Source organism: Notolepis coatsorum (genome assembly GCF_963971535.1).
Source record: "Notolepis coatsorum genome assembly, chromosome: 14".
In the NCBI taxonomy this organism is placed as follows: domain Eukaryota; kingdom Metazoa; phylum Chordata; class Actinopteri; order Aulopiformes; family Paralepididae; genus Notolepis; species Notolepis coatsorum.
Window position 1 is genome coordinate 69049408 of NC_140178.1, and position 20151 is coordinate 69069558.

The 20151-nt window shown below is 46.8% G+C and overlaps 1 protein-coding gene across 2 annotated transcripts; it reads right to left on the reverse strand.

The window, feature by feature from the left end:
• Positions 1-218: 218 nt before the first annotated feature.
• cacng5b (calcium channel, voltage-dependent, gamma subunit 5b) lies at positions 219-19754 on the reverse strand (the record flags this gene model as incomplete). 2 transcript variants are annotated; one of them, XM_084328824.1, is made up of 5 exons in its annotated part: positions 219-479; positions 7611-7756; positions 7946-8086; positions 9097-9183; positions 19559-19754. In XM_084328824.1, 5 exons carry the CDS (start codon positions 19752-19754, stop codon positions 219-221), a joined length of 831 nt encoding a protein of 276 aa, XP_084184950.1. The 2 variants fall into 2 exon arrangements, with proteins under 2 accessions (XP_084184950.1, XP_084184949.1); XM_084328823.1 differs by having other exon boundaries at positions 9097-9209; positions 19555-19754.
• Between the last annotated feature and the right edge of the window lie 397 nt (positions 19755-20151).

The window sequence follows — 20151 nt, forward strand, 5'->3', positions numbered from 1 at the left end:
TGGCTAAAAAAATTACTTATTCTAAAACCCATAGGCCACAGTCCAAAAGATCCACCATCTCCTATACCTTTTCACACTCTAAAAAAAGTCAATATTATACAATCCCATATAAGAAAACAGAGCATTTTCTGAAAGAAAACAAACCTTTGACCCTCTATGATCCTTACCTAACCCAATGATTGACCTCTCAGTGACCTCTGGTGTGCACTTTAACCCCTTCAGCAGGGCGACGAGGAAACTTGGTCGTAGTCGGGGCATTTGAGGAGGGCCGGGTAGCTGGCGCTCATCTGTAGCGAGGCTTCGCTGGAGATGTCGGAGGGGCTGCGTCCGCGAGACCAGGCCTCCGGGTGGAGGAACTGGCCCGAGTGGTCTGAACAGTTGCTGAGGCGCGGACGGTAGAAGCTTGGGTGGCGGGGCTGGTAGACCTCCTCAGCTGTGTAGCGCTTCATGAACAGGTAGACAGACATGACGCCAGCGCTCTGGAACATAGAAGAGGTCAATTTATACAGTATATTAGGCGGCCAGTGGCCACATATGTGTAATGACTAGACTAGGGGTGACAGTGGCTCAGGAGGTTGAGAGATCGTCTGGTAATTCCCGGTAGGTTTGATTCAGGCTCCTCCCAGCAACTTGTCGAAGTGTCCTTGAGCAAGACACCTAACCCCTAGGCCCTAACTGCTCCCGATGAGCAGGTTGGCACCTTGCATGGTTGCTTTCGTTGTCGGTGTGTGATTGTGTGAATGTGAGGCATAAGTTGTAAAGCGCTTTGGATAAAAGCACTATATACCTGTATGCAGTTTATTTTAGACAACATAAATAATTTTAACACAGGCTTTCCCAACCCTCAGAGTAAACATCATTAACACACAAAATAAGCCTGTCCCCCCAACATTTGCCAATACTTCAAAAAAAATCTTTTTTTGATCATTCCATTTGGGCTGTGGGGGGTGCTTAATTGTTGAATATTTTTTGCATTCGACTGAGAGATTGGCAGTCGACTACGGCTACTTTCGATCGTTTAGTCGACTATTCGAGGTCAGTCCTGGCTATAGCACACAATATGAAAGTACATTTTCAGGCAAGTATCCTCAATACATTATGGCTCTGGTTGTAAAACACAACAATCAGAAAGATGTGATAAATTGATGTTGAATTTAGAAAGTTAGCGTGTAATAAAGATAAAACATGTAGGTTGATAGTCAAACGCCATAAGCCTCTACACCATTTCTGGTGTTATATATTTGTCCTACACCTAATAAAAATAAAAAGGTTACAGGGGAACTTCAGCAATGCTGATAATCTCACACACATCCAAAAAAACACTAAACAGTTTTGCACACATTCATTTAGTTTGATAGTTTGAATATGACCACCAGTGATGTCATCGCGGACATTGAATCCTTGTGTTGTGTTAATTACAGTTCTGTATCGTTAGTGGCTTAGCTTGGCATCGCCTTCTGCACTATCTCGCGTACGTGCACGCGTACTGAATAAACCACAAATGTACCTCTAATACCAGTATTAGTCTGACCACACCCCTCATCAGCTTACCTTCATAAGCAGGTGTGTGGTCACCTGCTCTCCTCCTTCTCGCTTTCACCACAAGGAAGAGGTGCCTCGGTAGATCCCCACACTTGACACCATGATGGAAGAAATTGGATTAGGAACAGCTTGGGAAACAAGGATACGTTGACATCATATCTTTATTTTCTCTCTCACTATTTTCGAGAAAATACGGCGATATTGTCTTCGTACTGGAGTGTCTAGAAGATGATGATCATTCTACAAACCCTCCACCGGTTTTCGTATGGGGAGCACGCCGCTGCATGCTTCTCAACTGCAGTTCCTTGCTGTGTTTGTTGGGGTGAAACCTGTCAGGCCACAGCTGAACTGTCGGACATGCCGCTGTTGTGAGGAGCGGTGCGTTCCAGGTTGGGTGAGTAGTGTTTGCTGGCGGGCTCCACTTGTCTGTTAGTGCTATGGGGGCTACTTGACAAAGTTTATGGAAACCGGCCCCAGGCTAGGGTCCTTTGTTTAGCCGTCTAGGCGACAGAAGGCCTTGGTCTGGCGACCATTATAGTTTTAACTAGTGGGCCGCGACCATTGACACTGGTGATCCCTGTGTGTTCTGGACGAGTGGATTCTCTCTGTCACCGTGTTAAGACCCCATCTTTCATATCCAAATGAGAGTATTCCTTCACGAGGGGATATGTGCATGTAATGTGCGATAGCGGCAGATTCATGTTCAAAGTCAGCTATACAGGCCAGTTGGTACTGTGCTGATTCCGCCGGACGTGTTAATGTCACCGTTGTGAAGCGGTGTTGACGTCTTGTTTTCTCTTTTCTCTTAAAAAGTGAGGAGGGTTCAGAACGGCGGCCTGTCTGGGTGAGTGTTATGTCATTGTTTACATGTTCATAGCTTACGGTTAGCCGGTCGGTGGCCTGGCGCGGGGTAGCTTGGCTTCTCGCGCGCCGCCGGGAGCTCGCTCCTGATCGCGTGCGTCGTAGATCGGCGTCTCGCGAGCGGAAGCGATAGCACTCGAACGGTTGGAGCAGCCGTTAGCTTGATGCTATTCTGTTGAACGTGCTTTGATTTTTAACATGTTTTACACTCTTGACCACGACGTCATCCTTGACAGGGGATGTTCGTCGACCCTGCCTGAACCTAGACGGGGATTGCGTCAACAAAGAGGACTGTAGCGACTGGTGGAGCGGCGACGCTGCCCGGATCGAACAACACGGGACGGCTGTGTTCTACGGTGGCTTGTGACTGCACTTCGCTGATCTGCGTTCCGGGCAGGTACGGGGTTGGCCAGACCTCATAAACACGTCTTCTGGTTTTACCTTGCTAAATGTATTGTGAATAACGGTGTTTTTTCCCAAAACGTGTGTTGTTGCAATGCATTTGAGATACGTTGCGGGTTGTGTGTGAGCTGTTTTTGTCACTGGCAGTTAGCTTCTCCGTGCAGGTCGTGATGTATTGATCTGGTTGTTGTGTGAGAAACATCATGGTGTTTATGTGTACCGTGTACTCACTACTAAGGCAACTAACCTATGAAGCTATGCTTGGTGACGAGTGAGTGAAAGAATGTTCTTTCTCAGACTGTAATGACAATGAACAGTGAGTTCACACATTAACAGGTTTTCCTGTTTAACTGGCCGTATTGAGGGTAAAATAGGAGGATTGTGTTTCCCCCCCCGGTTCCCTGGGGACTTTATCACCTCCTATCAGACATGTTGTGCATTAATTGTGTCTTTTGTGTGGTAGGGATACGATGTAACTCTCAGCTTGATTGCTGAGGTTGTGCTAAATCTGCTGGAGAAACTTATTTCCTAAAGGGAAATTGGTTTGGTTGCTGTCATGTGTGCTTAGCAAGGCCTGTGGTCGATACTAATCAAGAATGATGTATTCTCTCATTGTGAAAAAAACGGCGTTCCTCTGTTGAGTGTTTTTGCCATTTTTTGTAGGTGATGATGGGTTGTGTGTGTCATGTGACCTACAACTGGGTTGTACTGGCCACAGAAGCACATGTGTATGTTGGACCGGGGTTCTTAGAGCCCTCTCTATTCTGTGTTTTTCCTTAGTAAAAATCAGATAGCAGGTTAGCTCGTGCGCTGTGTGGAGCTGTGAAACGCTTCATAGAGCTGACTATGACTGTGTCATATTCTCTTTTTGTCGTTACGTCGTATCATGGGTGTGGGGTCGTAAAGGGGTGAACTGGTAACCTTTCCTCTCCCCATTGTTCTGTCGGTCAGGGGTACACCCCCTGTCCTTCAAGGTTCCCGTCACGTGGCGGTTCGGCACGTTACGGGGGGGGGGGGGGGGGGGGGGAGGGAGTTCCTGGTCCCACGGCCTGGTATATTGGGCGTGTGCACCGCAGGAATTCCCCCGCCATAGAGTACGTCACCGTGCGCGTCTCTGTTGGTAGGACTTCCGTGTGCTGTTCAGGTCCATGTGATGGATCTGTTTTCAGGGGGGGTGGTCAGGGCTCCTCCTCACCAAGCGCCTACTCAGGCCTTCTGTGAGTTCGGACTCCTTCTTCCATGTGAGGAAGCCTCCATCAGAGTACAGAGCCTTCCTCCTCAGATTGTCAAAGTGAGTGGACCCTCTAGAAGGGTCCTTTTCTATTGTATGTATATTCGATTCAATTCGTTTATTGAGTGTGTATGGGTTCGGTGCCTCTTCCCCGGAGGCCCTAAAACCAGTTTTTTACATGGCTCAAGGTGCAATATATTCTTTTCAATCTGTACAGCTCGCGTGGGAAGTCTCTCTGGGGATCCCCGTCTCTTTCCTATGGGAGGGTGGTGGGATGTAAAAATGTGAACATTTTTTACCCCGGCTGTGTAGACTGGGATACATACTGTTGATGCTTCCTTCTTTCTGTTCCAGAAGTGTTGGAGTTAGGGAGTGTCACACCCCTCTTGTCGTTCCCCTGGGCGCCTTGGGGATTCAATGACAGGTCTAAATAGCCTGTTCATTGATGGGGGTGTGTCCCGACGCACGTATAGTGCTAGCTCGCTGTAAACAGGCGATTGACTGGCACGCCTTAGTTGCTTGTGGTTGAAACAGCGTTTTTATAAAGCAACTGAGATGGGGGTTTTTCCTCTTCCGGCGACCACATCCCATGACCTGGGTGGGTTGTCGACGGATCCTCGTTCATGTCTGGGGGATGATGACGGGATGGATCTGAACATATGTAGTGGGGTCTCACGCCCTTGGGGTGGGCCACCAGGCGCGGTTCGTCCCGACGTCTGGGTGGCGCCTTCTTTTCATGTTAAGATCAACACGCATATCTGCCCTTCTCCTGGAGTAGGCATGTCGGCGTGGTTAGGGCACGGGACTGGTTCTGGTCACGCTGGTCCAGATCAGTTGAACCCGTTGTCCGCCGGGGATGCAGATCTGCTGTTCTGGTACCCTGAGGGACTTGGGCTTTTTTCAGGGGGAAAAATGCCAGGTCGGTCTGGGTGTCACAGGGTTAAGCGCTATGGAGACCCTGGTTGGGTATGTTTTTACTCAGCACTGTCGTCATGGCTTACAGCCATGCCATTCTGTACGCGCTCGATCTCGTCGGATCTCGGCCGCTACACAGGTTGGTCCTGGTTAGTACTTGGTTGGGAGACCGCCGGGGAATACCAGGTACGGTGTGCTTAGGGGCTGGTTCTCCATTATTTTTCGCTCCTCTCTCACGCATGGCGAAGAGGGGCCTGTGGGGGTGGTTTTTTGACCTCCTCTGGTGACCCTGTGCTTCCCGTGCCGCCAGGCCCGGTCCGAAGTGATGTTTGCGACCCGTAGGCCTGGGTTAACCCTTTTTGGAAACTGAAACACTTGTACTGCGGTATAGCCGGTGTATACCCGCAGGTGTGTTTTGGAGTTTTTTCTTGAGGGGTTATAGGAACAACCACCGCATTGGGTAACACCGAGGTGGTTGATTCCCTGGTGTGTTGGAGCAGTGTCAACTCCCGGGTTCACCGGTTGAGGGTGCCCCTGCACGTTCATGACGTCTGCCAATCGTGTCAGCCTTCTCTGCCTCGACCCCTCTGGGTGGGGGTTGTTAAATGGAGGCTTGGTCATGCAACACCGCCAGCTTACGCTCCTTCCGCCGGGGCGGCTGTGTTCAGCTGTCCCCTCTGGCGCCTGTCTCGTCCGCAGTCTCCAGGCTAGGGTTAACAGCCTGTTGCCTGGTTTTTCCCCGGTGCGCTGCCTGCTTCCGTTGGTTAACCTTTTTTGTGTGCTTACGGCCATGCTGACTGCCTATTCTGCAGGGTCAGTGTGCCAGGCGGTGTACTATTGGGGGGACGGGGCCCGCTCGGCTTACGGCCATACCGACCTGAACACGCCCGGTCTCGTCCGATCTCGGAAGCTGGGCAGGTTCTGGCCTGGTTGGTTCCGCCTGGGAATACCAGGTGCAGTAACTGAGGGGCCTTTGTCCGAATACGCTGGCGATGTGGGGGGCGGGGCACTACGTGCCCACCTGGTGGGGTCTTGATGCTGGCATCATGGACTTCTCCGGGCCCCCATTCCAGGGAGTCCAGTCCTTTTGGTGGGTCTGGGTCTTCCTTCGTGCTCCGCTGCTACGGCCTTGCCACGGGGTTGGGTTTGCCCTTGACCCCGTGATTCTGGGGGCAGTAACGAGGTTGTTCCTCCGTTCGTTCCCGGGTGGCATGCGGGTTGTGCGTGTGTGTAGTCGTGGGGTCAAGCCACGGTCTGCTCACCCTGTGCGTTGAGTTGCTTGAGTGCCTCTTCGCACGGTCGGGTCCGTCGCCCTCCCGTGACGTCCCTAATAGGGGGGCTACCCTCCATTAGGGGGGGTCGGGGGGGCTCGGCCCTCCCTGTTCTGATGGTTTTGGGGGGCTGTCAGCGGGGTGTATTTGTCAGCCAAGTGGCTCCGCTTGGCCTCCCTTGTGCAGAAGGCGATGCCAAGCTAAGCCACTAACGATACAGAACGTTAGGTTATGACTATAACCAAGTTCTGTTAGTTAGGGGCGATGCTTGGCATCGGACGCCGCTGCAGCCCTTGTCCTCACCTTGTGGTGAAAGCTTGGGAAGGAGGAGAGCAGGTGACCACACACCTGCTTATGAAGGTAAGCTGATGAGGGGTGTGGTCAGACTAATACTGGTATTAGAGGTACATTTGTGGTTTATTCAGTACGCGTGCACGTACGCGAGATAGTGCAGAAGGCGATGCCAAGCATCGCCCCTAACTAACAGAACTTGGTTATAGTCATAACCTAACGTTCAATGGATTCAATGACCAGATGACATCACTAACTAAATCAAACTAAAGGAAGGTGTGCAAAACTGTTTAGAGTTTTTTGATGTGTGTGAGATTTTGTGCAAAATAAATCAGCATTGTTTTTGGTGAAGTGCCCCTTTACGTCTATCTTTCTCTTTTCCATTATTTTATGAACAAAATATGGGGTTTCTGCATTTCATAAAATAAATATCAGAAAAGGCAAACACTAAAATGAAAGTGAGAGTTATGACACTGTTGATACAATACACTGTTATTAAGTTCAGAGACAGGCAAGCCTTTTCCATTTCTGTTTCTTTTATCAGGGGCAACAGCCCAACATAAACATAATCAACTTTATTTATATAGCACATTTACAACATACTATACATAATAGTGCAAATACAAATAAGTGCAAGGGTTCAGATAGACATTTTAAAAAGTGCAGCAGATGTGCTCACGCTTTTTTGTGCTGGTGAGGAGTCGGGCAGCTGCATTTTGGACGAGCTGTAGGAGGCGGAGTGATGCCTGATCGTATAGAGCATTGCAGTAATCCAGCCGAGTTGTGATGAAGGCGTGGATCACTCTCTCCAACAGACCTATCTGAAGCCTGCACTCTTTTCTTGATCCTCCAATCAAAACAGTTGTTTCCACTGGACAAATAAGTTTGCCAAAGATTTGGAAACAAAGTTTCAACAAAGTCTGAGAGAAGCAACAGTTGTGATGAGAGGTTCAAGAAAAGAGGGCAGGGTTTGAGATATTGGGTACCATTTCAGGAGCATTTGATAAACTTGGAATGTTTGCTCTATAAATCTCCTATTCATGTCGTAGCATTTTTAGTACAAGTGTATATATGCGTGTGTATTGTTAGTTGTTTACCTCAGTGAGCAGGAAGGAGATGGCAGCGAAGGCGAACGACCAGCCGTACCTATAGCTAAAGTAAGCTTCACTGCTCGGAGTTCTGTTCAGCATCTCATCATTTATACTGGAAATGTACAGAACCAGACCCACTACAAGAGCAAGCCCTGAGGGGGAGAGAGAGAGAGAGATAGGGGGGCAGGGGAAGAGAGATTAAGAGAGTGAAAGCAAGACAAAAAGAGAAAGGGAAGGAGAGAGAGAATATCACAATCCATTACTATCAAAGTGTCCAAGCTTGGCGAGGATGATAATAATAAAACTAAAACAAAAAGACCTAAGGCAGAAAAATAAAAGACCTGAGAGAATGAAGAAGATGCCAGAGACGAAGGCCAGGATGCTGCGGTGTGGCCGAACGTGTCCAATGTTGTTGAGCACAAAGCCAATGAACATGAAGAAAAGACTGACCAAGGGGAAGGGAGTGGCCGACCGGATCATCTCTGAAGAGAGAGGGAGAGGGGGACAGGAGGAGAGGGGAGACAGGAGGAGAAATAGGGAGTGAGGGAGACAAGAGGAGGGAGAGGGAGAGGGGGAGGCAGGAGGAGAGAGAGATAGAGGGAGGGAGGGACAGATGAAGAGGGGGAGAGGATGAGAGAGAAGGAGTGAGGGACAGAGAGAGAGGAGGAGTGAGGGACAGAGAGAGGAGGAGAGAGAAGGAGTGAGGGACAGAGATAGAGGGATATGGGGAGAGAAGGGGAGAAGGAGAGGAGGAGTGAGAGGGAGACACAGACCCCATTGATACAACCCCACATTGCTAGAAAACAATGCTAAACACTGGAAAAGGCAATTTATAAGACCTTTAGGTCTTTGATTATAATAAAATACAGATCCACAAAAAAATTATAAATGCCAATCAACGTCCTCTAGATTTGCTAGACCTTCCCACCCCCCCTCTCCCTGAAACATACTCATTGAGAATAATTCATCCTTTCATAGTAAATCTATGACTTTCAGCCAATCTAGACGACTTCTGTCTGTGAGGAAGCAATAACTACTCTGGAGAGGAGCAACAGAGGGTGTCTGCGGGGCGACCTGAGAGAGAGAGAGAGAGAGAGAGAGAAGGGTGTTCAGATGACTCACAAGAGGAGAACGACTCTGAACAATACAGATACCCTGTGACAGCCTCAGAGGGCCAACAACCGTTGTTGGAGAAAACTGCTTTTAATTTTTTTTTTTTATAATAAGAATAGTTGCCATTTAGATAAACAACCTCAGGGGGGCGACGGCGTGAGTTGAGTTATTTAGACTGTGAGCTGTCGGGTGTCTTCGTAGTAGAAAAGACTCACGCACATCCAAAGTGTAGTCACGGGTGCTTGACTCAAATAGATATGTAAAGTTGTGGGGAAAAAAGTCAGCACACCGTCTGCAGTGTTCCCAAGTTTAATATAATTTAACACAACGTTTCGGCCTGTGGCCTTTTTCAACTGTGTCTGTCGGGTGTCATACTCACTGAGCACGTTGACAGTGGACTCGGATGTGAGCTGGACATTCATGGGCATGATGTACTCGATGGTGAAGCAGCGACCCGACTCCTCACCTGGAGCGAGGGAGGAGAGAGGAAGACTGCCGTTAGAGAGCAGATACAGGACAGGAGGAAGGGATGCAAATCCTGCCCATGAAGAACTACACACCATACCACAGTTTTAAGTTTTCAAATCAACAATGCTTTCAGACGTAAAGGAACACGGCAACATGATGGGAAATGCACTTAACGTCTTCTCCGGACTCAGACAAGAAGATAGATAGTTTGTTTGTTTGTTATTATTAGTCAGAACAAAATACTTTGATGAAATGCTTGTTTCTGTATGAGCCCCTGAGAGTGTGCTACATACAGTAAAGTAATTAGGAAGTAAGTAAAAAGTAAGTAAAGTCAATATACATATATTGTTACGGATAGTGTTGGTGGAGGACCCAATAGCTGAACAGGACGAGGAGAGAATAAGCAGACGAAACGTGGAGCCAGGGGTGTAGTAGTAAAAATAGGCTTTACTTCAAAGGCAGCAACAGAGGTACACGACAAAGGCACAGCCGAGCTAGCATGGAGAAAAGAGTAAACTGATACAAACGAAAACCTAACCAAAAACGAACTGTGACATGAAAACAAAGATGAGCAGCAACAAAACATGGAACACTAGAATACACTTACTACCTCTGGCCGCCTCAGACCTACTCCTATCCAAGCTCCGGGAGGGTCATCAAAGAGAAGTCGCCTATTCTCAGTCCTTGCCCCACAATGGTGGAATGAACTACCCACCCCAGTTAGGACAGCCGAAACCCGTCCAATCTTTCGCCGTAGACTAAAGACGCACTTCTTCAACCATTATCTGAATAAATAATAAAAAAAAAAAAAAAAATCTAACCCTAACTAACCTTACTGTCATGCACTTGTCCTAATAAACTAACCTACACTGTAGCACTCAACACTTTGATGAACATTGTTACTCAGCTGATAAGAGTTGTGCCCTTCCTGATGACTTGTCGTACAGAACTTGTAAGTCGCTTTGGATAAAAGAGTCAGCTAAATGACTAAATGTAAATGTAAATGTACTTAACTGGAGCACGATTGAATCAGGAACAGTAACATCAACCAGGAACATGGACATGAAACACAACAGCAACAGCAAACACAAGCAATGAACCGACACTGGAGGGTAGGGAACACACACCAGGGGAACAATTAACACTAGAGAGACAGCAGGGCAATTAGAAAAACGAGACACACATGGGGTGAGACAACCAGGAAGGAAACACACACAAGAAAAGACTGAACACTAGACAGAGGAAACATAACAACAACGATACAACCACACAAGGAACTAATAAACAAGGAACATAACATTTAACAGGGGAACAAGAAGGGCAAGAGACAAGGTAACAGGGGAAGGGCACAGAGAGACATGTAAACATTATTTACATTACAATTTACATTAAATTACAAACATCTCAAAACAAACTGGTCAGACTACTGCTTGACCTTACTCCTAGAACCCACCTCACCCCTGCCCACTTTGACAACCTAGGATGGCTTAGAGTAGACGACAGAGTACAGCAACTTGCAATGGGCCTGGTCTACAAGATACACTACACGACCAAGGTACCCATGTACATGACTAAATACTTCCCAAAGGTCAGTGAATACCACGATCACAACACCAGAGGGAGCTCCACAAATCATGTTAAACCCAGATTCGGCTCAAACAAGGGACTAAACACGTTTCGCAATTATGCCACATCAATGTGGAACGCCCTACCCAAAGCTGTAAAGGAATGTGAATCACTACCCACTTTCAAAAACACTCTCAAAAAACACCTAAGGGAGACTGCAACTCGAAACTGGCCCCTGTAAATGTCCGAACACAACCCCCGCCAATGTACAGTAAATTACCAAGTATGGTCTTGTCAATAATCCAATGTACAGTGTTGTTTGTACAGTTGTACAGTGTCCCCCACCCACCCCTCCTACCCACCCCCCCCCCCACCCACCCAACCACCTCCAATGTACAGTCCAATGTACAGTCCCATAATCCAATGTACAGTGTTGTTTGTACAGTTATACAGTGTCCCCCACCCCTCCTACCCAACCCCCCCCCCCCCCCCACTCCTACCCAACACCCCCCCCCCCACTCCTACCCCCCCCCCCCCAACCACCTCCAATGTACAGTCCCACCCCCACCTACCCAATCCAATGTACAGTTTCTACGCCTAATGTATATACTCTTTTCTTTCTGGACTCTTTCTGTATCACAAATACAGTACTGTAATTGCAAATCTGGTATGTCATAAATGTATAGATGTAGCAGTACTGTCTATCTGTATGTCATGTATGTCATATATGTTACGATGAATTGGAAATGGGGGACCCTGGTGGAAACAAGACGAAAGTCTTTCTCTGGTCTGCATCCCCTTAACAATTGTATGTATTGAGCTGTACTGCACTGTACCCATTCTGCAATCTGTTAATAAAGTTTTCATTCATTCATTCATTCAAAGAGCCACCAGTGCAGGAGGGTATGCATGAGGGAGATAAGGGGTAGTGCAGATGAATGTCCAGCAGGGGTAGGTACAGAGTGAGGAGCTGGGAAAAGTCTGTGCAAAGGTGGGGGTTGTTGAGGAGGATGAAAAGGAGGGGAGGGGGGAGCAGCAGGCGGAGTCTGGCCAGGGAACGCTGAACCCTTACATACAATATACAATACAGAGTAAAATTAGTAACAGTGAGATACAATGCAGAGGTACAAAACTTAGGGTAGGGTGCAAAGGTATGAATGTAGTGCAAATCTCTTTAATAATAGATAAATATAAAGTGTGTTAAAGTGTCTAAAGTAGGGATGTTCGATATTGGCTTTTTTACCAATACCGATATACCGATATTGTCCAACTCTTAATTGGACAATAATTTTGTATTTCCGATATCAACCAATACCGATATATGCAGGGTCCCCCCAAAACGGAATAATTTCAGGTAATTAACATTACATATCTCTTGTCGTGGAATTAACACAACATTATGCATACTTTTGACAATAAATAAAATCAGAATTTGTTCTTACTTGCTTGCCTGGGTAAATAAAGGTTAAATAAATGTAAAAAAATTAAACGATACCAATAATTTCCGATATCACATTTGAATGCCAATATCGGTAGGCCGATAATATCGGACATCCCTAGTCTAAAGTGAATAAAGTGAGTGGTAAGGTGAGTGTTTGTTTAAAGTGAGTGTGTACATGTGGATGTGTGTGCAGTGTGTGTAGATGATGGGTTGTTACATAGTGTCATTGTCATTGAGCATCCTGATGGCCTGGGGATAGAAGCTCCTTCTGAGTCTCTCTGTACTGGCCATGAGACTCCGGTAGCGCTTGCCTGACCGCAGCAGTTCAAAGAGGCAGTTGTTTGGGTGACTAGAGTCTTTGATTATTCTCTTAGCCTTGGCCCTACAAAGCTTGTACATCCACTCCCGCTTGCCTCAACGACTATCGCCCTGTAGCTCTCACCTCCATAGCCATGAAGTGCTTTGAGAAGCTTGTACGCTTGATTTCCTCTCAGTGCGTTCAGTAGAAAGCTATCCGGCTATAAGCTAGAATAGCACAAATTAATGGAAGTGGATATGGACAGACCTCTAGCCTAGCTTAAAACTCTGAGAGAGGTTAGCTAGTCCATATCCGTGTCCATTCATTTGTGCTAAGCCAGGCTACCTTGCAGGCAACCTTTCTATTGAACGCATAGAGAGGAAATTGGTATCCATCCTGTCGGACTCAGCAGACTAGAGCATAATGTTGGCATGTTCTAAAGGTGGTTGGGTTGGAGGGTCAAGTATGTTCATCGTTAAAGACATTAGATGTTGCATATATACTCTCGAGTGATGTATCATATTCGCACTCCAAGTGATTTGGATTAACGTTACAACTGAAAATACACAGGCTGTCTAGGTCTGACCCTTTAGCTCAGCGTTAGAGCGGCCGCCTGTGGATCCTATGGTCCCAGTTTCAAACCCACTCGGTTACAGTGGCACAGAGGACCATTGATAGTCATGACCTTTACGTCTTTGTCTCCCATAGTCAGTCCCTCTCATCCTCCCTCCTACCAAGTAAAGAGGAACTCATCCCCTCACCTCATAATCTCTGGAAAGTTTTAAAGAGTTTGAGCTGTATGACAAAACCCACAGGCACTACATGTAGTTCCCTAAAAATCTATGGAAAAGAGGTGAGCGATAAGGCCGAGATTGCCAATCACTTTAACACCTATTTTACATCAGTAGCACAGGAACTTGTTAGGAAACTGCCTCCCAGTCCAGGAATATATGGATCAGCCCATTGCAAGGCATTTTACACTAACCTAGGTGTCGTATAAAATAGCTTTGAAATCAGTGTCAGTAGATAAGATTGGCAGCATATTAAGGAGTTAAATACTGCTAAAGCCACAGGCCTTGACAACATCTCTGCCAGGTCCCTGAAAGATGTAGCCGACACAATAGCCCCTTTTGTATCACATGTCATTAATCTGTCCCTTGAGCAGGGCATTGTTCCCTCTGACATTGTTCGCTCTTTAAGAAAGGCAATAGGTCAGACCCAGGGAATTATAGACCAGTCTCCATCTTGAGTGTCACTTCAAAAATCCTCTACAGCTCTATCATCAACGACTCACAACTAATGCACACGTTCCAGTCAGGTTTCAGGAAGTCTCACTCAACGGATTCCTGCTTACTTTATTTAACATATTTCATCAGAGGAGAATTAGACATGGGGAAGCTCTGTGGAATGATTTTAATAGATCTTCAAAAGGTATTTGACACAGTGGACCATAGCCTGCTGTTAGACAAACTATCCGCAATAGGGATGAGTCCCCTAGCATCAAAATGGGTTGTCTCCTACCTATCTGGTCAGAAGGTCAGGGCCATCTCTCCAGAGAACAACCTGTGACCTGTGGAGTTCCACAGGGGAGTGTTTTGGGTCCGCTATGATTTTAAATTTACATTAACAACATGCAAACAGTATGCCATGAAAATATTTTTTATATGCAGATGATTCTGCCATCTTAGCCTCACACAAGGGCGAGTCTAAGCTGCAGGACATTCTTAGAGATGAGTTCAATAGGATCAGCGACTGGCTCATTGACAACCAACTATCTCTTCACACAGCAAAAACAGAATATATAGTGTTTGGATCTCAACCTAGGTTGCACAGGCTCAAATCGCCTAGCATAGACCTTGGCGGCCAGCACTTTTTAGCCAAATCTTCAGTCAGATACCTCGGGTGCCTCCTAGACAGCAGTCTAGGGCAGGCACGTGCACACATAGAGGCCAAGGGGTGCCTGAGCACCTGCCTTTTTGAGCCTCATCAAAAAAGTGCCCTTTTTGAAAAAAAAAAAAAAAGAAAAAAAAAAAAATTCATTACGCATATAGACTGCCCTTCCAACTGAAAAATTTCAGGATAGAATCAAAATATTAGGTAAAGAGAGAGAGATGCCCCATATTCCATTGCAGTTTGCACAGCCTCCTCACCGTGCCTCTCCGCGGACCTATATATTTTATGCATAGCGTGGGTGATGATGATGATGATGATAGAAACCGCTGTTGAATGCTGGTATTACACTCATTGAGGGACACGAAGAAGTCAAGTCCGATGGGATTTGGGAATCTCAAATACAAATCGGGATTGGAATAAAAAATGCATTTATATTAAACAATACAGAATATACAGCACTTCTTGGGGTCTGTAGGGTAAGCACTTATTCCCTCCCCCCTGAACATTTATGGAGATGTATGGGCCTTTTAAGTCAGTGATAAAAGTGTCTTTCAAGGATAAGTGAGCTCCTGCACTGATTATTATAGTTCAATATTCAATATTTGATCACCAAAACCCCCCAAAAAGCATAAAAAGGGGCCCCCGCCCGAAAAGGGCCCTTAAAAATCGTGCTTGCGCGCTACTAAGTGTAGTGCCCTTTTCAGCCTTTGAGCACCTGCCCCTCTAAAGTCCTGTGCACGTCCCTGGTCTAGGGGGAGAGAGTATGGCTCTCAGCATTATGGGCAAGGTGATAGGGAGAACCAGATTTTTAGCAAGAAAAAAAAAACACTATTGGACACTGAGGGCGGGATCCACAAAGAATGGATTGCACGGTGCTAATTGCACGCTTACTTACAATTCATTATGAATTGAAAATGGGGGACCCTGATGTAAACAAGACGAAAGTCTTTCTCTGGTCTGCATCCCCTTAACAATTGTGTGTATTGAGCTGTACTGTATTGTACCCATTCTGCAATCTGTTAATAAAATGTTCAATCAATCAATCACCGCGCAGGTAAATTGATTGATTGAAAATAAGACCACCCTTAAAAACGGTCTTAGGGACATAAAAAGCTGGATCATGGCCCTCAACTTCCTTCAGCTAAATGAAAATAAAACAGAGATCATTTAGTTTGGCCCCCCTCCTCCACCAAAACACTCTCCAACAGCCTAGGACAACTCTCCACCCACCTCAAACCCCACGTCAAGAGCCTGGGTGTAATCTTTGACCCAGAGCTCAAATTCGACCGGCAGGTAAATGCCGTAGTAAAATCACGCTTTTTTCCAACTCTGTAACATCACTAAAATAAAAACAATCCTTTCACCTGTCGTACCTTTCATACTGGAAAGAGTAGTAAACGCATTCCTCACATCATGCCTTGACTACTGCAATGCCCTCTACACCGGCATTAGTCAGGCAGCCATGTCCCGCCTCCAATTGGTACAACACTCTGCAGCTAGGTTCCTTACCGACAGGTGTTGTGCCAAAATCCTACCCCTTGCCACAATCTTACCCCACCCACTCAGTCAGCGTTGGTTAATACTGCTGGAGCATTGGTTCATTTTTGGTCAGATTTTTCCTTGCACGATTTTGCGCGCCGCATGGGAGCAAATTCGAGACACATATTCGGTTGCCAAAATGTGTCCCACGGTCTCCTCTATGGCCGTGAATATCTTCACGCGGATCCGAATCACGGCGCGCCCGTGGGACACTTTTCCGTTTCGACGAGTTTATTCCACGCTTTCGACTTTCCTTTTCTAAGCATTTTCGGGGCTACATGTGAATGAGTAAACGTTGCGGGACGCCCAGATGTACCCACGGTAGAAAGCTCGCGTGGAGCCCATAATAGGCTAACTTAATACAGCGGTTTTAAAATCATGCAACATTTTCAGGGTCGCGAGCCGACCTTTTCCCCTCGTTTTAGATGATGGAAGTGATTTAGGAAAAGCTTCGGCACGCCGAGAGGTACCCGTGGATTTAATCTCGCGAGGATCGGGACAATATTCGGTCCGTGGGAGCAGTCACGGGAGCAGTCACGCAAGTTATTGAATTTGTACCGTTTTAGTGGGTGGGGTAAGATTGTGGCAAGGGGTAGGATTTTGGCACGACACCGGCACCAAAAAGAGAGAACACATTTCACCAGTTCTAGCCTCCCTACACTGGCTCCCAGTCCCACTCAGAATAGACTTCAAAATCCTCCTCCTGACCTTTAAGGCACTATCGGGTGCAGCACCCCTATACATCACCGAGCTCATCACCCCCTACGCAGCACCCAGGTCACTAAGATCCTCCAACCAGGCTCGGCTGGTAAAGCCCCCCCCCCCCCCCCGCACCAGACTAAAAAAGAGAGGCGATCGCTCCTTCAAGGCCATGGCCCCCAAACTGTGGAACCAGCTACCCCTGGAGATCCAATCTGCCCCCTCGCTGGAGACATTTAAGGCCCGTCTGAAAACCCACTTTTACTCCCTAGCCTTCAATAAACCCTGATTTTCCCACACCCTAACTCACACACTCCCATGCAATTTTACCCTGCCCCCTCCCCCTTGTATCTCTTCTTGTGCTCCTCTGTCCCCTGTGTGCTATACTGTACTTTGTGCTCCCCTCTCCGTGTGTTGGCCTACTGTTGTCCTAATCTCTGAATGTACTGTCTTGTCCTGCTGTGCCTTTTTGTATTTTTGTATTTTATAGTATGACATTTTATGCTCTGATTGTACAGCACTTTGGTTGGCTCTTGAGTTTTTAAACGTGCTTTATAAATAAATGACTTGACCTGACTTGATTGAGGAGTGGAGAAGGTCACAGTCACCACACTAGGGCCAGCCTAACAGACCTGTGCCTGCCCAGGTATAAAGCAAACCTGGGCAAGTGCGCTAATAAGTTCAGTGGAGGGGCAAATTGGAATAGGCTGCCGTCACAGATAAAGAACACAGCTAGCCAACCTCTTTTTAAAAGGAGGGTCAAAACATGGCTCACAGACAATACTAGCGCTTAGCCATGGGAGGTAGGTGACAAATGGTGGTACCCATACTGTAGGTGTAGGTCATTGGCACATAGTGAATGTGGGTGATTATTTAGTGATTACATGTTATATGTTTGTCTGTTTGTTTTTAAACATCTTGATGGACCATGATGGAATTAAGTGTTCACACTTTTCATGTCATCCATTGGATTCTTTTGTATTTGTATATTTTCCATAAATAAAATTAAATCAAATCAAATCTGAATGACTCTGTCTGTGTAGATCTGAAGGAAACTGTTCACACATGCACGCACGCGCGCGCGCACACACACACACACACACACACACACACACACACACACACACACACACACACACACACACACACACACACACACACACACACACACACACACACACACACACACACACACACACAGGTCATTCATATAGTGCATTTGTTTTTTCCTAGTGGATGAACACACACAATTTCTTCATAACTCGTAGGTAGATAACTAGATAGAGATAGATAGATAGATTATTTATTGTTACATTTATTCCTTATAAAATAATTTTTTGTATTTTCTTTCTTATTACTTGTTATTGTTGACCATAATTGTTCCTTGTTATTGAGGATTTGGCAATTGTGTTTGTTTGTAGATAGATAGATAGATAGATAGATAGATAGATAGATAGATAGATAGATAGATAGATAGATAGATAGATAGATAGATAGATAGATAGATAGATAGATAGATAGATAGACCTATGAGATTCAGCACACTTTAAAGTAAGCCAGCAGACAAATGGTATCATCACTGCTTGATTTCACGCACGCACGCACGCACGCACGCACGCACGCACGCACGCACGCACGCACGCACGCACGCACGCACGCACGCACGCACGCACGCACGCACGCACGCACGCACGCACGCACGCACGCACGCACGCACGCACGCACACACACACACACACACACACACACACACACACACACACACACACACACACACACACACACACACACACACACACACACACACACACACACACACACACACACACACACACACACACACACACACACACACACACACACACACACACACACACACACACACACACACACACACACACACACACACACACACACACACACACACACACACACACACACACACACACACACACACACACACACACACACACACACACACACACACACACACACACACACACACACACACACACACACACACACACACACACACTTGTTGTGAATGTCATCCTGTGAGGATTTAATGCCACTGTAGCAATCAGTTTCCCCACATGTCCACATTTACTCTGGATGGCTTTCGTGGTCCATACTAACCAGCCAGAAAGCAGATTATCCAGGTCCATACTAACCAGCCAGAAAGCAGACTCTCCAGGTCCATACTAACCAGCCAGAAAGTAGACTCTCCAGGTCCATACTAATCAGCCAGAAAGTAGACTCTCCGTGTCCATACTAACCAGCCAGAAAGTAGACTCTCCAGGTCCATACTAACCAGCCAGAAAGTAGACTCTCCAGGTCCATACTAACCAGCCAGAAAGTAGACTCTCCAGGTCCATACTAACCAGCCAGAAAGCAGACTCTCCAGGTCCATACTAACCAGCCAGAAAGTAGACTCTCCAGGTCCATACTAACCAGCCAGAAAGTAGACTCTCCGTGTCCATACTAACCAGCCAGAAAGTAGACTCTCCGTGTCCATACTAACCAGCCAGAAAGTAGACTCTCCAGGTCCATACTAACCAGCCAGAAAGTACTCTCCAGGTCCATACTAACCAGCCAGAAAGTACTCTCCGTGTCCATACTAACCAGCCAGAAAGTAGACTCTCCGTGTCCATACTAACCAGCCAGAAAGTAGACTCTCCGTGTCCATACTAACCAGCCAGAAAGCAGACTCTCCAGGTCCATACTAACCAGCCAGAAAGCAGACTCTCCGTGTCCATACTAACCAGCCAGAAAGTAGACTCTCCAGGTCCATACTAACCAGCCAGAAAGTAGACTCTCCAGGTCCATACTAACCAGCCAGAAAGTAGACTCTCCAGGTCCATACTAACCAGCCAGAAAGCAGACTCTCCGTGTCCATACTAACCAGCCAGAAAGCAGACTCTCCGGGTCCATACTAACCAGCCAGAAAGCAGACTCTCCAAAGGCCTGAGTGCAGGGAGGTCCTGATGTCGGTGCTCTGGTTGAGTGGCAGGATGACCCCTTCCTCCAGGTACAGCCAGTAGTCAGTACTGACCGCCACCCCTAGCAGGCCCAGTCCACTGACCGCAAACACGCTGCTCAGCAACGTCAACGCCTTCCTACTGCACGTGCTCATCACTGCAAGGGAGGGGGGAGAGAGAGAGAGAGAGAGAGAGAGAGCGAGAGAGAGAGAGAGAGAGAGAGAGAGAGAGAGAGAGAGAGAGAGAGAGAGAGAGAGAGACTTTCACAGAAGAGACCTGTTGGGAAGGAGGAGGAAGGTTGGTTGTCATCAAAGTATTGTTGGGAAGTTTATTATTGTAGAAGAATGGAGTCATAGGTTGTGTTTAGACATGATTTCACTGCTGTTGGACATACTGTACATAATAATATTGTCCAACCTTTCAGGAATTGAGAAAAGATTGAATCAGAATTAGAATTTCTTTACTTGCCAAGTGCATCTTTTCATATACCCCTGGGCCCTCATTTATCAACGTTGCGTACGCACAGATATGTGCGTAACCCGTGCGTACGAT